Source organism: Argentina silus, assembly GCF_951799395.1.
Source record: "Argentina silus genome assembly, chromosome: 4".
NCBI lineage: Eukaryota > Metazoa > Chordata > Actinopteri > Argentiniformes > Argentinidae > Argentina > Argentina silus.
Window position 1 is genome coordinate 7,265,931 of NC_139658.1, and position 14,267 is coordinate 7,280,197.

Sequence of the window (14,267 nt, forward strand, 5' to 3'; positions counted from 1 at the left end):
TATGTTTTTAGAACCTTGTTACATGCATACATGACTCAGACCCAGTGGTGGAAATGGGGGAGAACCCATGGAAACCGGGTTCTGGGAGTTTCAGCATTCATTTTGGCTCTCGGTCCACCAGGGTTCCCCTTGTGAATTCATTCAATGTTTACCACTGCTCAGACCTGATCTGTGGAACTCTATGGGGAAATTGAACAATATTTATATGCCATGTGTATTACCTGTACACACTATTGAAATGCATAACTGCAGTGTAGCTGATGTACCCAGATTTTAATAAATTAGCAGGTGTATTCATTAGGGTCCCTCAGATGCCTTCTTAAAATATAAACTTTTATTTCGGTATTTCTTGTATTTACAGTATATCTCACATAATGTATTACTAAATAATCTGCTATTTCATGACAGCTTGAACGGGATCTACACTGTCATGGGAGGCATTCTCATTGGAGGGAATTGAATGGTCAACGTAAGCGCTCCTCTTGAATGAAAAAAATGTAGCTTACAGCCTACAGTACGAGCAAAACTGGGAGGGAGTGACAGCCGGAGAGATACCGACAGTCAGGCGTGCTGCAAACCCACGCAAGGCATCTTTGGGACTTCATTATCATCTTTGGAGTAAAAACATTCACGGAGCGGCAGCATCAATAGTTTAATGAATTCAGAACAAGACGCGCGCATTCCAGAACAAGATCCGCCGCTTCCTTTCTCGGTTCATGCCTGATTAAAGCGGTTGTCTTCTCTCTATGAATGCGCTCCCTTCTTTTAACTATTGAATGGCTTAACTGACATCTATGAAAGGCATGTCTGAAAGGTGAACAAAAATCAAGAGTTTAAACTGAAATATTTACATTTCAAAATGGAACGACCGCAACTCTCCAAATCAGAGCGCAAAAATATGGATACTTGCTTGAGACGTCTGAAGCAGGAACTGGTATGCTTATTTTCAGTTTTTCGATTTAGATTACAATGTTATAAGAATACTGTAACTACTGTACTAGGCAAAGCCTACATAGCCTATTTGAGCGTGCAGTCCACGCTTGAAACTTGAGATGGATCTGGGTCAGACAAAGAAGTAAACAGATTCTCAAATATATTTGAATATGTATTTATTCAGACAACTAAGACAGTGCAAATCTATTTTTTTTGTACTAGACTATACATGTGTTACTCCACTAAATGATTTGCCAATAACAACATAAATGTTCTTAGTGTGAACATTATTTAATAATTATTTCAGACAATGCATGGAGATAAATAGTATGAATAGCCAATCATTCTTCTTTCTATCAGTAAATTAGTTTTCCAATCCTCACCTTTAGGCATAAAGGCATGTGTGTTCCACCCGTTCCAACCCCATCTGGGACAGATGTTCATTTAAGCCTAATGACGCAAATACGTGACAGTCTTTTGCAATGTGTTTGAGTATCTTAATTGAACAAGAGTCAAAAGTGATAATGCCCGTGAATTAGATAGATACAAAAGTGATTACTTTATTTATATTCGGCTCTTCGGCCCAATATTTTCTAACACAGCTGAGAATGCTCAATGCGAATAATTTGGCATGCTTTTATAAGCGCTATCAGTTTCTCCCTTATCTGCCCTACTGAATGACACTTTGCCTTATTGTTGAATTCTTTCCCCGTTGCCCTGCCCTTAAAACAATACCAAGCCACCAGGTTTGTTTGATACTGTAGTAGGACCTTGGCTGAACCAGTGCTGGCCTTTTTGTTTGAAATGTTAGAACAAAATTCTGGGGAGTTCACCACACATCCAAATCTTTTGGCAGCTGCTACATACAGCATTTTTCAAAGGAGCCTTAACTGGCGCTGATTCCTTTTGGAACGCTCTTCAAAGGGGACGTTTTGGTTTTTTTACCCATAGGGCCCACAGCAAGGCAAAGCTTGCATGGTTTGGTTTGCAACATGACGCTCCTGTGGCTTCTGGTTTGTCTGCACCAAATTAGCTTCACGTCTGTCAACTGGCACCCTGACACTGGAGCCCGAGGGCACCATGTTGTGTTATGGTTGGCATATCACAGTTTGACAACACACTAAAGCAGAGTCTGTCTGTCTGTCTGTGTGTGTGTGTGTGTTGGTCATCCCTGTGATGAAACAGAGGGAAACAGATAGCAGATGCGAGTGAGAAGGCACTTTTCCCTGTCCTGCTGTACCATGTGGTGCACCAATCTGTTGCAGTGTCTTGCTCTCTGAGGTGATGCTCATGCCAAGGTGGCCACATGTCTGTGTGTCTGTCTGTGTCTGTCTGTCTGCCTGTCTGTCTGCACTGGTACACCCATGTTACTGGGTTTGCAGGGAACCAGCAAGGGTAATAAGTACTGGAAATAAGACTAATTTTCAAAAACTTATAGTGTTTGGGAGTCATATCTCCAGGGTTTGGATTATATCCTTCAATTTTTTATCTGTAACAATCCACTGAGGGTGGAATCCAAATTCAACATTTGAGTAAATCTTGCATTGATGTCAATGGGAAATGTGTGTGATGATTTGAATCCACCAAAGAGAACCCCCCACCTGCAGCAGAACCTTAGGTGACCCAATATAGAACTCATATAGAACCATGTTACTCTATCATTCACTCTCAATACCTTCTAAATAGGGAAGGGTGTCATATGCTAGTGTGAACAGTGTTCAGGGTCAAGAGGAATTAGGCTGTGTGGGGTAGGAGTCAGATCAAGCTGAGTAGTGAACTCTGACCTCACTGGACTCCGAACTATTTACATCACTGCTGACTACTCTGCTGTTGAAAACTAGACTAAACTGGTAGATTTCATTTTTTTCCTTAAATCTATGTTTGTGGCATAATTCTTGACTCTCATACATTTTACCTATGAGATGTACGTTATGTATACTTTAATTTACTCTCATGATGGCACACACTGATTAGACTACGTGGCAAAATACTCCCTTGAGAGAATATACTGTAACAATGCAAAATTCCCAAGCCCAGCTATGAGTCAACTTTCACACAATAGTCATAGAGTCATAAAAAGGTTCAGGCCCTCCTCCTTTGCAGGAGTCGAAGAAACCACTAATATACCCCTTGAAACCATTCTAAATGATAGGTGAACACCTGCACGATGGTGGTATTTAGGAGAATGTAAAGGATTATCAAACCTTTTGATATAGATACTGATACTCATTTCGTTTTTATGTCCTTTAATCTCTCCTATGCCTTAGGCCATATCAGACATTAAACTGTCAGTTTGGAATTCTATATTCAAAAGAGAGTGTGCATGATGTCATGGAACTTGAGAGAAAACATTCTTCGAATGGAATGAGGTATTCAGAGGTGGTGGTGTTGTGGACACAGATTATTTAGTTCTTTGTTACCCCCCGGGGAGTTAGAATGGTACACTCCAACTCTACACAGTGCTCACCCTCCCTCCCTCTCAGTTAGTTAGTGTTTGGTGCCTCTCCTATGGTCCCATTCTCCATGCAGCCGGCCCTTCCTTCCCCTCTGCTAAAATAAGCCTGGCTCAGGGTGGCAGCTGCGGGGCTTGAATATGTGATCATTGTGTTGGAGATGGAACTGATAACCTCATACACAAAGTCTGTTTATGCCTCTCTAATCTGCACACAGATTTGATGGAAAAATGATTGCAATTAAAACTGCAATTATTCTTTCAACTGCAAATACCAGTACTGAACAGCTAATTAATGTCATTTTTGTGATAGATAATGGATATAATGTGAATAACTTGCAGTAAGTAGTAACCAGCCTAATGCTGAAGTTAGTTCTGACAAAGTTAGAGTTATTGTTTGTTGGAGAATTAGCTGCTGTGCACTTGTTTTGTACAGCACATGTTAGCAACAGTGCATACAGTTCATCACATGCTTTGCTATGAAGCATCTAATGGCTTCAGTGTTAAATTTACATCGTGTCACAAGCCATGGCTCCAGATTTAATCACTGACTGTCTCCAAAACATTATCTCCCAAAGAAGTCATGTTCTCTCAGGCCCTCATTCCTCCTTCCACCGTCACTAGTATGTCAATTAAGGCAGAATGAGGTCAGGCCAGGAAACTGCCCATTAGAGCACCTCCCAGGATGGAGGGACCCAGGAGGAGAGGTCTGGCTCAGGCTCACCCCTCAGGTCCCAGGGCAGAGCAGATGAGGGCTGCAGCCTCCACAGGTCCTAGGTCCTGCCTATTAGAACACCTCCTAGAGTGTTCCAGGAGGAGAGGTCTGGCTGCATGGGCTCTCAACCCACAGGTCCCAGGGCAGTGCTAATGTTGGCTCTCACAGGTCCTAGGTCCTCCCAGAGTGGAAGGTCTGGCTCTGGCTCGGTCCCAGTGCAGCACAGGAGAGGTCTGGCTCACCCTACAGGACCTAGAGCAGCAGGAGAGGTCTGGCTCACCCTACAGGACATAGAGCAGCAGGAGAGGTCTGGCTCACCCTACAGGACCTAGAGCAGCAGGAGAGGTCTGGCTCACCCTACAGAACATAGAGCAGCAGGAGAGGTCTGGCTCACCCTACAGGACCTAGAGCAGCAGGAGAGGTCTGGCTCACCCTACAGGACCTAGAGCAGCAGGAGAGGTCTGGCTCACCCTACATGACCTAGAGAAGCAGGAGAGGTCTAGCTCACCCCACAGGTCCCAGAGCAACACAGGAACATGGCCTGAATGCCTCAGGATAATGATCCTATTCCTACCCCTGGCCTTGACCAACACAACCCAGCATTCATATTTAATGGGAGGTATGTGGGGGAGGGGTGATATAAATGCCCCCCAACCCACCCACCCCTCCTAACAGCACACGGTTTGATAACCTTGGCCTCTCAGTTTCCTCTCTCTCTGGCCAACAACCCTGAATGGCTCCATTTACACCCATAGCCTGAAGTGAAGATTTTTGGTTTATGTTCCACACACCCCATTTAATGGCTTGACTGCCATCTTAAAGGGAGGTGTTTGTGTGCTTATTTTGACTATTAATCCTATAAAAGCGTGTCAATAACAGTCTCTGAGCACGCTGCTCATACTTGATATGCAGAGAGACAGACTCAGTCGTGCCTACAGTACAGTAAGTGTATCATGCTTGCATGCCTTGCACTTTATTTTCCCGTTAACTGAATGAGGCTAGATCGCATCAGAGCAGAGGTTGAATCTTAACCGACTGCAAAAAATATAGTCTTTATTTATTTATGCTGGGAGGGATTTCATTCAGATTCATACATATTCGATGGCTTGCGTAAGCGTTTAGTATAATAATATAATACGTGTGGAACGCAGTTGAGTTTGTTGTTCTTTGCCCTTCGTCTCTGCTTTGATACGACTCTCTGAAACAAGGAGGACCCGTCAATGTCTTTTTTGAGAGCCAGAACATTGAATGAGTTTTAATCCATCGTTAATTCAAGAATGCCAGCTATTATTCTCCAACAGTGAAGCGTTATTCATTGCCGTATTATATAGCTTCGGTTCAGATCAACGCTGCGGTTGTTTGAGGACGGCTGGATTGTCTTTGTTAGGTGGGTTCATCAGACCTCCACTCTTCATCAATCCCCTTCATTACTCCCCCCAAAATATCTTTAGCGATAATAGCTACAATAGACAGCTCAAACTGCTGAAATGATGTGACTATTTGCTTGAAGCCGCCAGCTTATACAGTAGCTAAAGTAGGCCCACAGTATGTGAGAGTAATGGTACTTATGTCTGGGTTGCAATGCCCTGTAGCTCTTCCACCAGACTTTGTAATGTTTTTCTCCTAAATTATTATTATTATTATTATTATTATTTGATTTTTTAAATTTCTATTTGCTCTGTGTTGGACCTGGCCTGTCTAATGAGAGTTCTGACAGCTCTAATGAGGGATGGGTGTGATTAACACATCTTGAGAGTGTGCCGTGCAGCCATCTCAGTATCGATGCAACACATTTACTGTAAACATCTGGGACTGAACATGAAATTGCCATGGGACACTGCTGTCACTTCCAGCAGCAGGCAGATGCCAGGCTATAATCTGAAAGGGTTGACATAATTGGGCCACAAACTTGCGCTTTGCGATGGCAGTGGAATGCCATAGTTGGCACAGTGAGGTCGACAATAGTGGTTGGCTGACTATGTTCCGCAGGGCACTTATGAATTATTAATAGAGCCAGAAAATGAAAATGCGGTAAACAAGTTGTGTCTTTTTGGATTTAATAGAGTGGGTGCATGTGGGTTTGAAATGTGAGATTTTTAAACAGTGCGTTGAAATAGCATGTTTGAACAAGTAAGGCATGATGTTGCTATATGTAAATAGGAGGAATTATCTTATTTTCAAAACAGAAGTAACAGCTCAGTAGGCCAACATTTCCTAGCCCCCAAATAATAATGAATAATTCCCATGTAATCTTATTGGAATCCGCATGTTGCCTGATATGGAGGTGTGTGTAATGACCAAACACAGCAGTGCGTGTGTTAATGCCTGTTGAGGTTTGATGTGGGTGAAAGTAAACAGTAATTATATAGAGTTAGCCTAGCCTCTAAAGTCAGCTAATTATAGCTAATAAAGTCAGCCATACATGTGATGCATGAAGACAGAGACAACCTGATGGTTCTAATTATCTTTGCTCTAACGGCTACCCACAGACAAAGACCTTTTGTCCCCAGCATGTGCAGAGATAGGCTTATTTTATGATCTGAGAAGGTGTAATTGTGATCCTCTTCTCTATATCTTTCCATATGTTCCCGTACGAGCATACAGATGTAACCTTTCGGTTGCAGTGGAAATGTTACAGTAATGTCAGCTGAAGTGTACATATGGATAATGATGTCTTTTCATGCACAATGATCTTTGTTTGAATATTCAGTGGTAAAAAGCTTGACATTTTCGAGAATTACTGCAAAGCTTCAAAGCAACCAAATGAACAAGATTTGTACATGCTATATTTGTTAGCTGTAGACAAAGAGTGTCAACACATGGATTTGTAGATAGCAAAATAGTCTTTTCTCATGGATGAATTATCTATTGATTTCTGAATTATTAAGAAACTATGTAGTAACAGTGTAATAACATTGTTATTACCCAATAATTACTTATCTGTAACTCTAGGGTTCACTATGAATTGTTTATAGTATTTTCCCATCCAAGAACACCTTGGAAGAGATTTAGGAAGGAAACACAGTGCATACTGCTGGTAAATCTACTGTATACTTCCCACAGCTCAATCACTGCTGATGATGCTTCACTGTCAAGCACAGTTGTACGTTTCCCACTGTAGGTCAGCAGACACCCCCCCCCCCCCACACACACCCCCCAGCTCTCCACTGATACAGTATCACTGTCCTTATTACACACATACCCCCCCCCCCACCCGTCTCTCCCCTTGTTCTTATGGTGGAGTCATAATTGAATCCATCAATAGTGTATCTCAGCCATCTCAACATATGGCAACCTCCCCCGCCCCCCTGGCAGCCCCCCCTCGACTCACCCTGCTGGCACCCCAGCCCCACTTCCACTGCTGCGACTCTCACCCGTTCTTTGTCAGTCAGTGTCCGCTTGAATGACCCCACCCCCACCGTTAGGGATTATTGTCTAGACAGCGCTGATTGGCTGCCAGGTCTAACAGTGTGCCCCCATTGGAGGGGGCTACATATAGGGTTGGCAGAGGGATGGTTTTGAAAGGTGAGAGGACTAGTGAAGGACAGGGCAGCCAAGAGAAAGGAAAACACAACTTTGAAAGTTTACACAAGGTAAGCTGATTTATCATATTAGGCTCTGAGTTGTGATCTTGATCTTGTGGAGTGATCTATGGACATAGGGCTGTGTCTTCAGGACTTTCAAGAAAGTTCACAGCCTGAGTTTTATTTATATTTAAATATGTTTAATTTCATTTGACAGCACTGACTCGAAATTGTTAAGATATTAGCATTATTGTGTTGAGTTGGAGCAATATTGGAGCTCACAAAAACGGTTACATTGTTGTTAATGAAAATTTAATTTAATGGATTGGCCTCCAGTGACAGCTTACCATCTCTATTTAGGGAAGTATGTTTGCTGTCAAAGCAATGTTAAAACAGTTGCTAAAACAGTTGATCAGACTGAATTCTTGACTTGAACTTGCTCCTCCAATATGTTAGTTTTGATGCAAAAGGATATTCACATTGACTCAGATGGCTTTTTCACTTTCTGTGTCTTTATGGCACTTTCTATATTTTCTCACGGTTGTTTTGAAAGGGAAGATTTTGGCAGCTTTGCTCGGTTACATTTTTCTCTGTGTGTTTTCTCTAAACATAACTGTCATACATAGTTGTCATATCAGCAGCCAGGGTCAAAGTGAGGCTCCGCTTCACTCTAACAAGCAGAGACATGAGATCTCACTGTCGCCTCTGGGGCTGTGTGTTTCCCTGCAGGGGGGAAACTCACATGACTTGAGTCTCATCACAGAAGGATGAGAGAGAGAGAAAGTTGAAGAGAGAGAGAGATAGAGAGAGAGAGAGAGAGAGAGAGAGAGAGAGAGAGAGAGTGGTAGAGAGAGATAAAGAGAGAGGGAGAGAGTAGTAGAGAGAGAGAGATAGACAGAGGGAGATAGCATGGAACCACTGCTACTCCACCCTCCTGCCCTGCAGCTGTCATGGGGCAGGATCCTCTCACATGCTGTACGCAGGCCATATGGGGCTCCTGTCATTCAAAACAGCCCTGGGTCACAAACAAGCGTGTGGCCTCAAAACACAAAGGCCAACAATGCAAAGTCAACGTCTAGCAACAGGGAGATACTCAACAGTATGGAGTACAATTATGAGTTAGAGCATACAGTAGTTAAGAAACAGTGTCTCTAACGCAGTCCATTTTGCTTGTCTATCATTGCATCGATTTGTTTTAAGAGGTGCTGTTGCAAGACAATGCTAGATGGATGACAGAGGCTTAACAGTACAGTGAAAGGTCAAGTGCTTGAATTAATGAGTTTTACCCCTTTTGTTAAAATAATTGTTGTTTCTCTCTCTCTCTCCCTCTCCCCTCCCTCTCTTCCTCCCTCTCCTACCTCTCCTACCTCTCCCCCTCTCCCCCTACAGCTGTCTATGAAAGAGGCCGGAGATGGCCTTCATGCTCAGATGAACTCCATGATGGGAGCACTTCAGGAACTGAAGCTTCTACAGGTCCAGACAGCGCTGGAGCAGCTCGACATTTCAGGGATGTCCGTCCACGGGGCCCACACACCACCACCAGCAGCAGCAGCAGCAGCAGCAGCAGCAGCAGCAGAGAAGCGTGGTCCTTGCCCCGGTCAGCTCCACCAACACGAGGCCCCCAGACCCACCCTGGTCAGGACAACAAGCCAGGACCAGAAGCAGCCAAGCTGGGTACATCAGAGAAACAGCCTGGGTACCTCCCCCTCCTCTTCCAGCCTGGAGAGTGAGAGCCTCCCCATCACTCAGTCTCAACCCAGCCCCCTCCCCCTCCCTCGCAGGGTGTCAGGGTACACCGCCCCTCAGGTGGATTACTGCGGCCCTCGCCTGAGCAACCCGCCTCCGGAGTCGCTGCTGGCCCCTCACCCCCCAGCCCAGGTGGTGGATCTCCCAGGCATCCTCAACAGCCTCTCCAGAGAGGGTCCATCGCTGGACAGTGACTACTCCCAGGACAGCGTGGATGACTCCAGCGACTGGACCTCCTCTCTGATGAGCCGAAGCCGCAACCGCCAACCCCTGGTGCTGGGGGACAACGTCTTCGCCGATCTGGTGGGCAACTGGCTGGACCTGCCCGAGCTGGAGAGGGAGGACGTGGAGGGTGAGGGGGGTCATGGTGGTGGTGGAGGAGGGGGGGCAGACTGGGCAGACAGACCGGACTCCCCCGCCCACCCGCTCCGCCTCAGCCGTTCCCAGGAAATCTGCAGGAAGTTCTCCCTCACCACCAACATCTTCAAGAAGTTCCTGCGTACCGTTCGTCCAGACAGGGACAAGCTCCTCAAGGAGAGGCCAGGCTGGATGGCCCCTGAGCACCTTCCTGAAGGAGACCTCTTCAAGAGGCCCAAGAAAGTGGCCAACAAGTCCAAGGGCAGTTTTTACCTGCCGTTCTGGGCGGGTGGACAGCAACAGGGCAAAGGCCGGCCGTGCCCGCAGCTATGCCCGCAGCTATGCCCCCCGCTGGCAGAGGAGAGGAGCCAGCCTCAGTTCTCAGGGTTTTACATAGACAGGAGACAGTCAGATATAGACAGGAGACAGGCCGAGGCCAAAGTGAATGAGAGAATGCAGCCCTTGTTTGACTATAATACGGCTGTGTGGGTCTGATGGCTGACGGTTCCAGGACCAGGACACTGCTGCGCTACAGTAGTGGCAGGTGTTGGGGATTTGGCTGCAGCTCAGGGAGGGGAAAGAGAGGTTGGCGTGTCTCCTAGTAGGGAACTGTGAGATGGACATTGAACACCCAGACTTTTCCCAAATGAGAGATTATCAGGGCAACTGCTTGTCTGACAATCCTTAGGACCTCCTTCGCTGTGAGATAAAGTGGGACTCCCTCTTATAGATGGTTTCATAGAATTCAGAATTCTGTTTTTGAGTGTGAGTGAGTGCCCTGGACTGTACAATAGATGGTACTTTAACACGGATATCTTACTCAGAATGTCTCTTGAGTTACAAAAAAATAATTTCATTCGAGAATATCCACCCTGTTTCATAAATTTAAATTTCTGTCATCGTTTCCATGTGTTTCCCCACCCTCGCATTGTGTACCTCATTTAGTACTTTGGTTATCAATAGATCACAAATGTTGAACTGCATGGGCACTCAATGTTTTATCTCTAATATTACAAACAGTGGTTACTGAACTAAACTGCCACTAAACACATCCACAGAGCACACTCCTACAGATGTTCTCTTTCTGCTTGTCTGACAGCTGGCTAACAAAGACACACAAGGAGTTTCACCATTATTACATCAGCCTCGCTCAGGGAATGGGACAAACAGTATCATAGACATAGAAAAGACAGAGTATCAGTTAATATTGATAAGTCTATTGTTAGCTATGGGACATACAGCACAGTAGCCTGCATCTTCACCACCATCAGTCAGACATAGACACTCAAAACTGCCAGGAAAGGGGTTGTTAGGTGTTATACAGTATGTATTGTAAGTGGAAAAATAGAAAATAAAATCATACATAAAAAAGAATCTTCAGGAAAGGGTTAACTGTGCCATGTAGACATGGCACATCTTGACTCTACAGTACAACCAATTCTCCTGGGTTGTGTATTACGCAAAGAGCCGCCTGCATGCCATCTGGTACCCCACAGTCAGGGGAGGCTGGTGGAGGCAGAAATCAGAGTTCGGGCTCATTGTAATGCATGGAATGAAATGAGGAATGGTATCAAACACAAACCCCATAGAAGAGACGCAGCGTAGGCTGTCACCTGTCAAGGCTTTTTACATCAACCCTGAGCTGTGACAGGTGTTGCGTATTCTGATGTACATGATTCACAACAGGACCTGGAGATCATGTAGAAAGGGAGGACTGAATAGGAATATGTTTTTGGTTGTCATACTATATATTCACATGTACATAAAACATATTCCTTGTCAACAGTCAAGCGATAATAATCTGAATTTGATATCCTGTAATAGCATGGCATTGTTCACCTTGCAGTTGACATTGGGCTGAATCAATAATTTGATCAATACTTTGATTTACCTGAACTGATAATGACTATATGAATATCATAATAATCGACAACACTTGTAAGCCATAACTAATGGTCGATAAGATATCTGTTCTGTAGCTACATCACACTGACAGGCAGATCAGATGATGTCAGTCAGTTCATGAGTAATTTGATAAATGATCCTCATGGTGCCTGAGCTGATGGAGAATACAGGAGCCATATTAGAGAAAAAAGGGACTGAATGAGTTCAAAGTTCAACCCAGTAGATCTGAGGTTCGCTCTTTGGTATGTGCACTAGTGGCCAGTGGCCAGTGACTAGTGGCTAGTGGCTAGTGGCTAGTGCAGATGTTGCAGAATGAGACTGTGTGTGGACTGTGGAGATTCCTTTTAAGAGATTTGTAAGAGCATCACAAACTACAACTACCCATTATTTCCTCAGGAAAATGAGTGAAAAAAATTACCTGTTTAGACTAAGGCCGTAACTATTTATATTTATACTAGAACATGTATGATACATGTATGCAATGACAATCCTCTGCTCTTGCTTAAACAGTACATTAACAGCGACTAAGAAGTAGATGCATTGAACAGGAGTATGACCCATGAATTGGATTTGTTCAGCCTCTCTGCACAGGAACACATCTGGTGTTTTCTCCAGATTCAGGTCAGATCATATTCAAAGGGTTAGCCATGGACTGTCTGTTGTGCCTCTCTGAGATGGTACATCTACAGTTAAGATACTTGTGTGTATATTTAGGGAAAATGTATGATATGTCATCTCCATATTTTACAGCTATAATTGTAATTCTAGCACTGTCGTTGAAATTGAGGTTCTGCGAACCTCAAAGTGATTATGAGTGTGTCAATGTGTGCACTGTAAAACTGTCACAAGCTCTTTGTAAATTAAACGGTTTTCTGAAAGCTATGCCACCTTGTTTCTTCACTGGAAGTGATTCATGGACTGTTATTTGTGTAGGACAGAACATCAACTTGTTATTGGGGATCATTTTTACCCAAACAACAACAAATACACAGAAACTCTTGCTATTTGCTTGATTGATTTGACTTTATTTGGGATTATAAAAAACGAAACATACAGCAAAGATGCATCTAATCCCCGAGGATAGCACATAAAAGCATTACTGAAAACACTTATTTCCAAAGTGGTCCTATGTTTGGATTTCAAAAGGTTAGTGGGTTTCTTGGTTTTGTAAGCAAATGGAAATCTACTATACAGACTTACTGTGGAGAGCATACTGCACTGTACCCCGGGTCTAGGATCAATCTTTCACTTCACTTGGAATAGCTCTTAGTGTAATTTGGCTCTGCCCTACTCTGCTCCCTGCATTCTCAATAAGTGCTGTTGCATGACTGACAGCTATTGTAGTGTGAAGCACGTCAGCACCTGACTGTGCATCAACTGAAGCAAAAGTGACTCTAAATCTGTTTCGCAACTCCATCAGTGTCTTAAATAAATAAACACCCAGGTCTACGCTGATACTCCAGTCTCTCTCCAGAGCCACTTTGTGAAGCTCAAGCCCAGACAAAGCTAAATAAAGATACCACTAACTTATCCATAGGACCCACTACCTTACTTTCTGTGATGGAGACCATTAGTCTAAGAGGAGCACTACCTCGCTCTCCAACAAAACATATATCATTAAGGAGCACACTGAAGTGTAGGGGACATTCAGCAGCTCTTGGAGGACAATGGAACTTAATAAAATAAAAAAATCCTTTATTGTAAAAACCAACATGCTTCGGCCTCTAGTTTTCGATTGGTTGGGGACTATTAGTCCACAGCACAAACCTCTATCTCAGTGCATCTTGCAGACGTCAGGGATTAAATAATTGCATTGGCTGCATAGACACTGATTTATAGATCTACAGGTACTGCTTATGTATGATCTTCTAATGTTTTTAAACTTGTGACCATAGAGAACAGTTATATAGCTATGCTTGGGACAAACATGTATTATGTTTGTTCCTATAGCAACACTATAGCAACCTGTAACAAACAAAACATGTAATAACTAGATAGAAAATTCCCAGAACAGTACATCAGGTACAAAACCTGTTTCCACACACACACACACACACACACACACACACACACACACACACACACACACACACACACACACACACACACACACACACACACACACACAATCACACACAATTTCATAACTGTGAACAGGAACATGTTGAAACATTACGCAATGTTCTTAAAACAGGTCAGTGAGCATTGTAGATTAAAAAGACACTGGAGATGCAGTGAAATATAATCTGTGCATGGAAACAGGGGAGGGGATTATAGTGAGTTCATACAGTGCAATCCCAGGTGCAGGGCTGGATGGGAATCACAGGGCTCTTCCCATGCGTGTGTGAGGAGGACAGCTGCAACTGTAGTCCCTTTCTCCTGGCTCAGCTTCCCCAGGGAGTGAGCAATGGACGCTGGCTGACCATCCCTCCTCCTCTGACCCCCCCCCCCCCCCCCCCCCTCCCCCCCCTCCCCCCCCCCATCCTCCATCCCTAGCTAGGCAGCTGTCGGTCTCTCACAGTCAGAGTCACAGCCCAGTGTTGGTCTGATCCCAAATCTGGGGCACAATACATAAGCCATGCCTTCTTATACAACTCTGCACCCTTAAAGACATGTTCCCCCTGCAAGTGCCTTC

At 44.2% G+C, this 14,267-nt stretch overlaps 1 protein-coding gene across 1 annotated transcript; it reads left to right on the forward strand.

Moving 5' to 3' along the window:
* Positions 1-669: 669 nt before the first annotated feature.
* inka2 (inka box actin regulator 2) lies at positions 670-12,478 on the forward strand. The gene is made up of 2 exons (XM_083669157.1): positions 670-934; positions 9,014-12,478. The coding sequence occupies exons 1-2, from the start codon at positions 860-862 to the stop codon at positions 10,220-10,222; spliced, it is 1,284 nt and encodes a 427-aa protein (XP_083525283.1). The 5' UTR covers positions 670-859; the 3' UTR covers positions 10,223-12,478.
* The last annotated feature ends 1,789 nt before the right edge of the window (positions 12,479-14,267 follow it).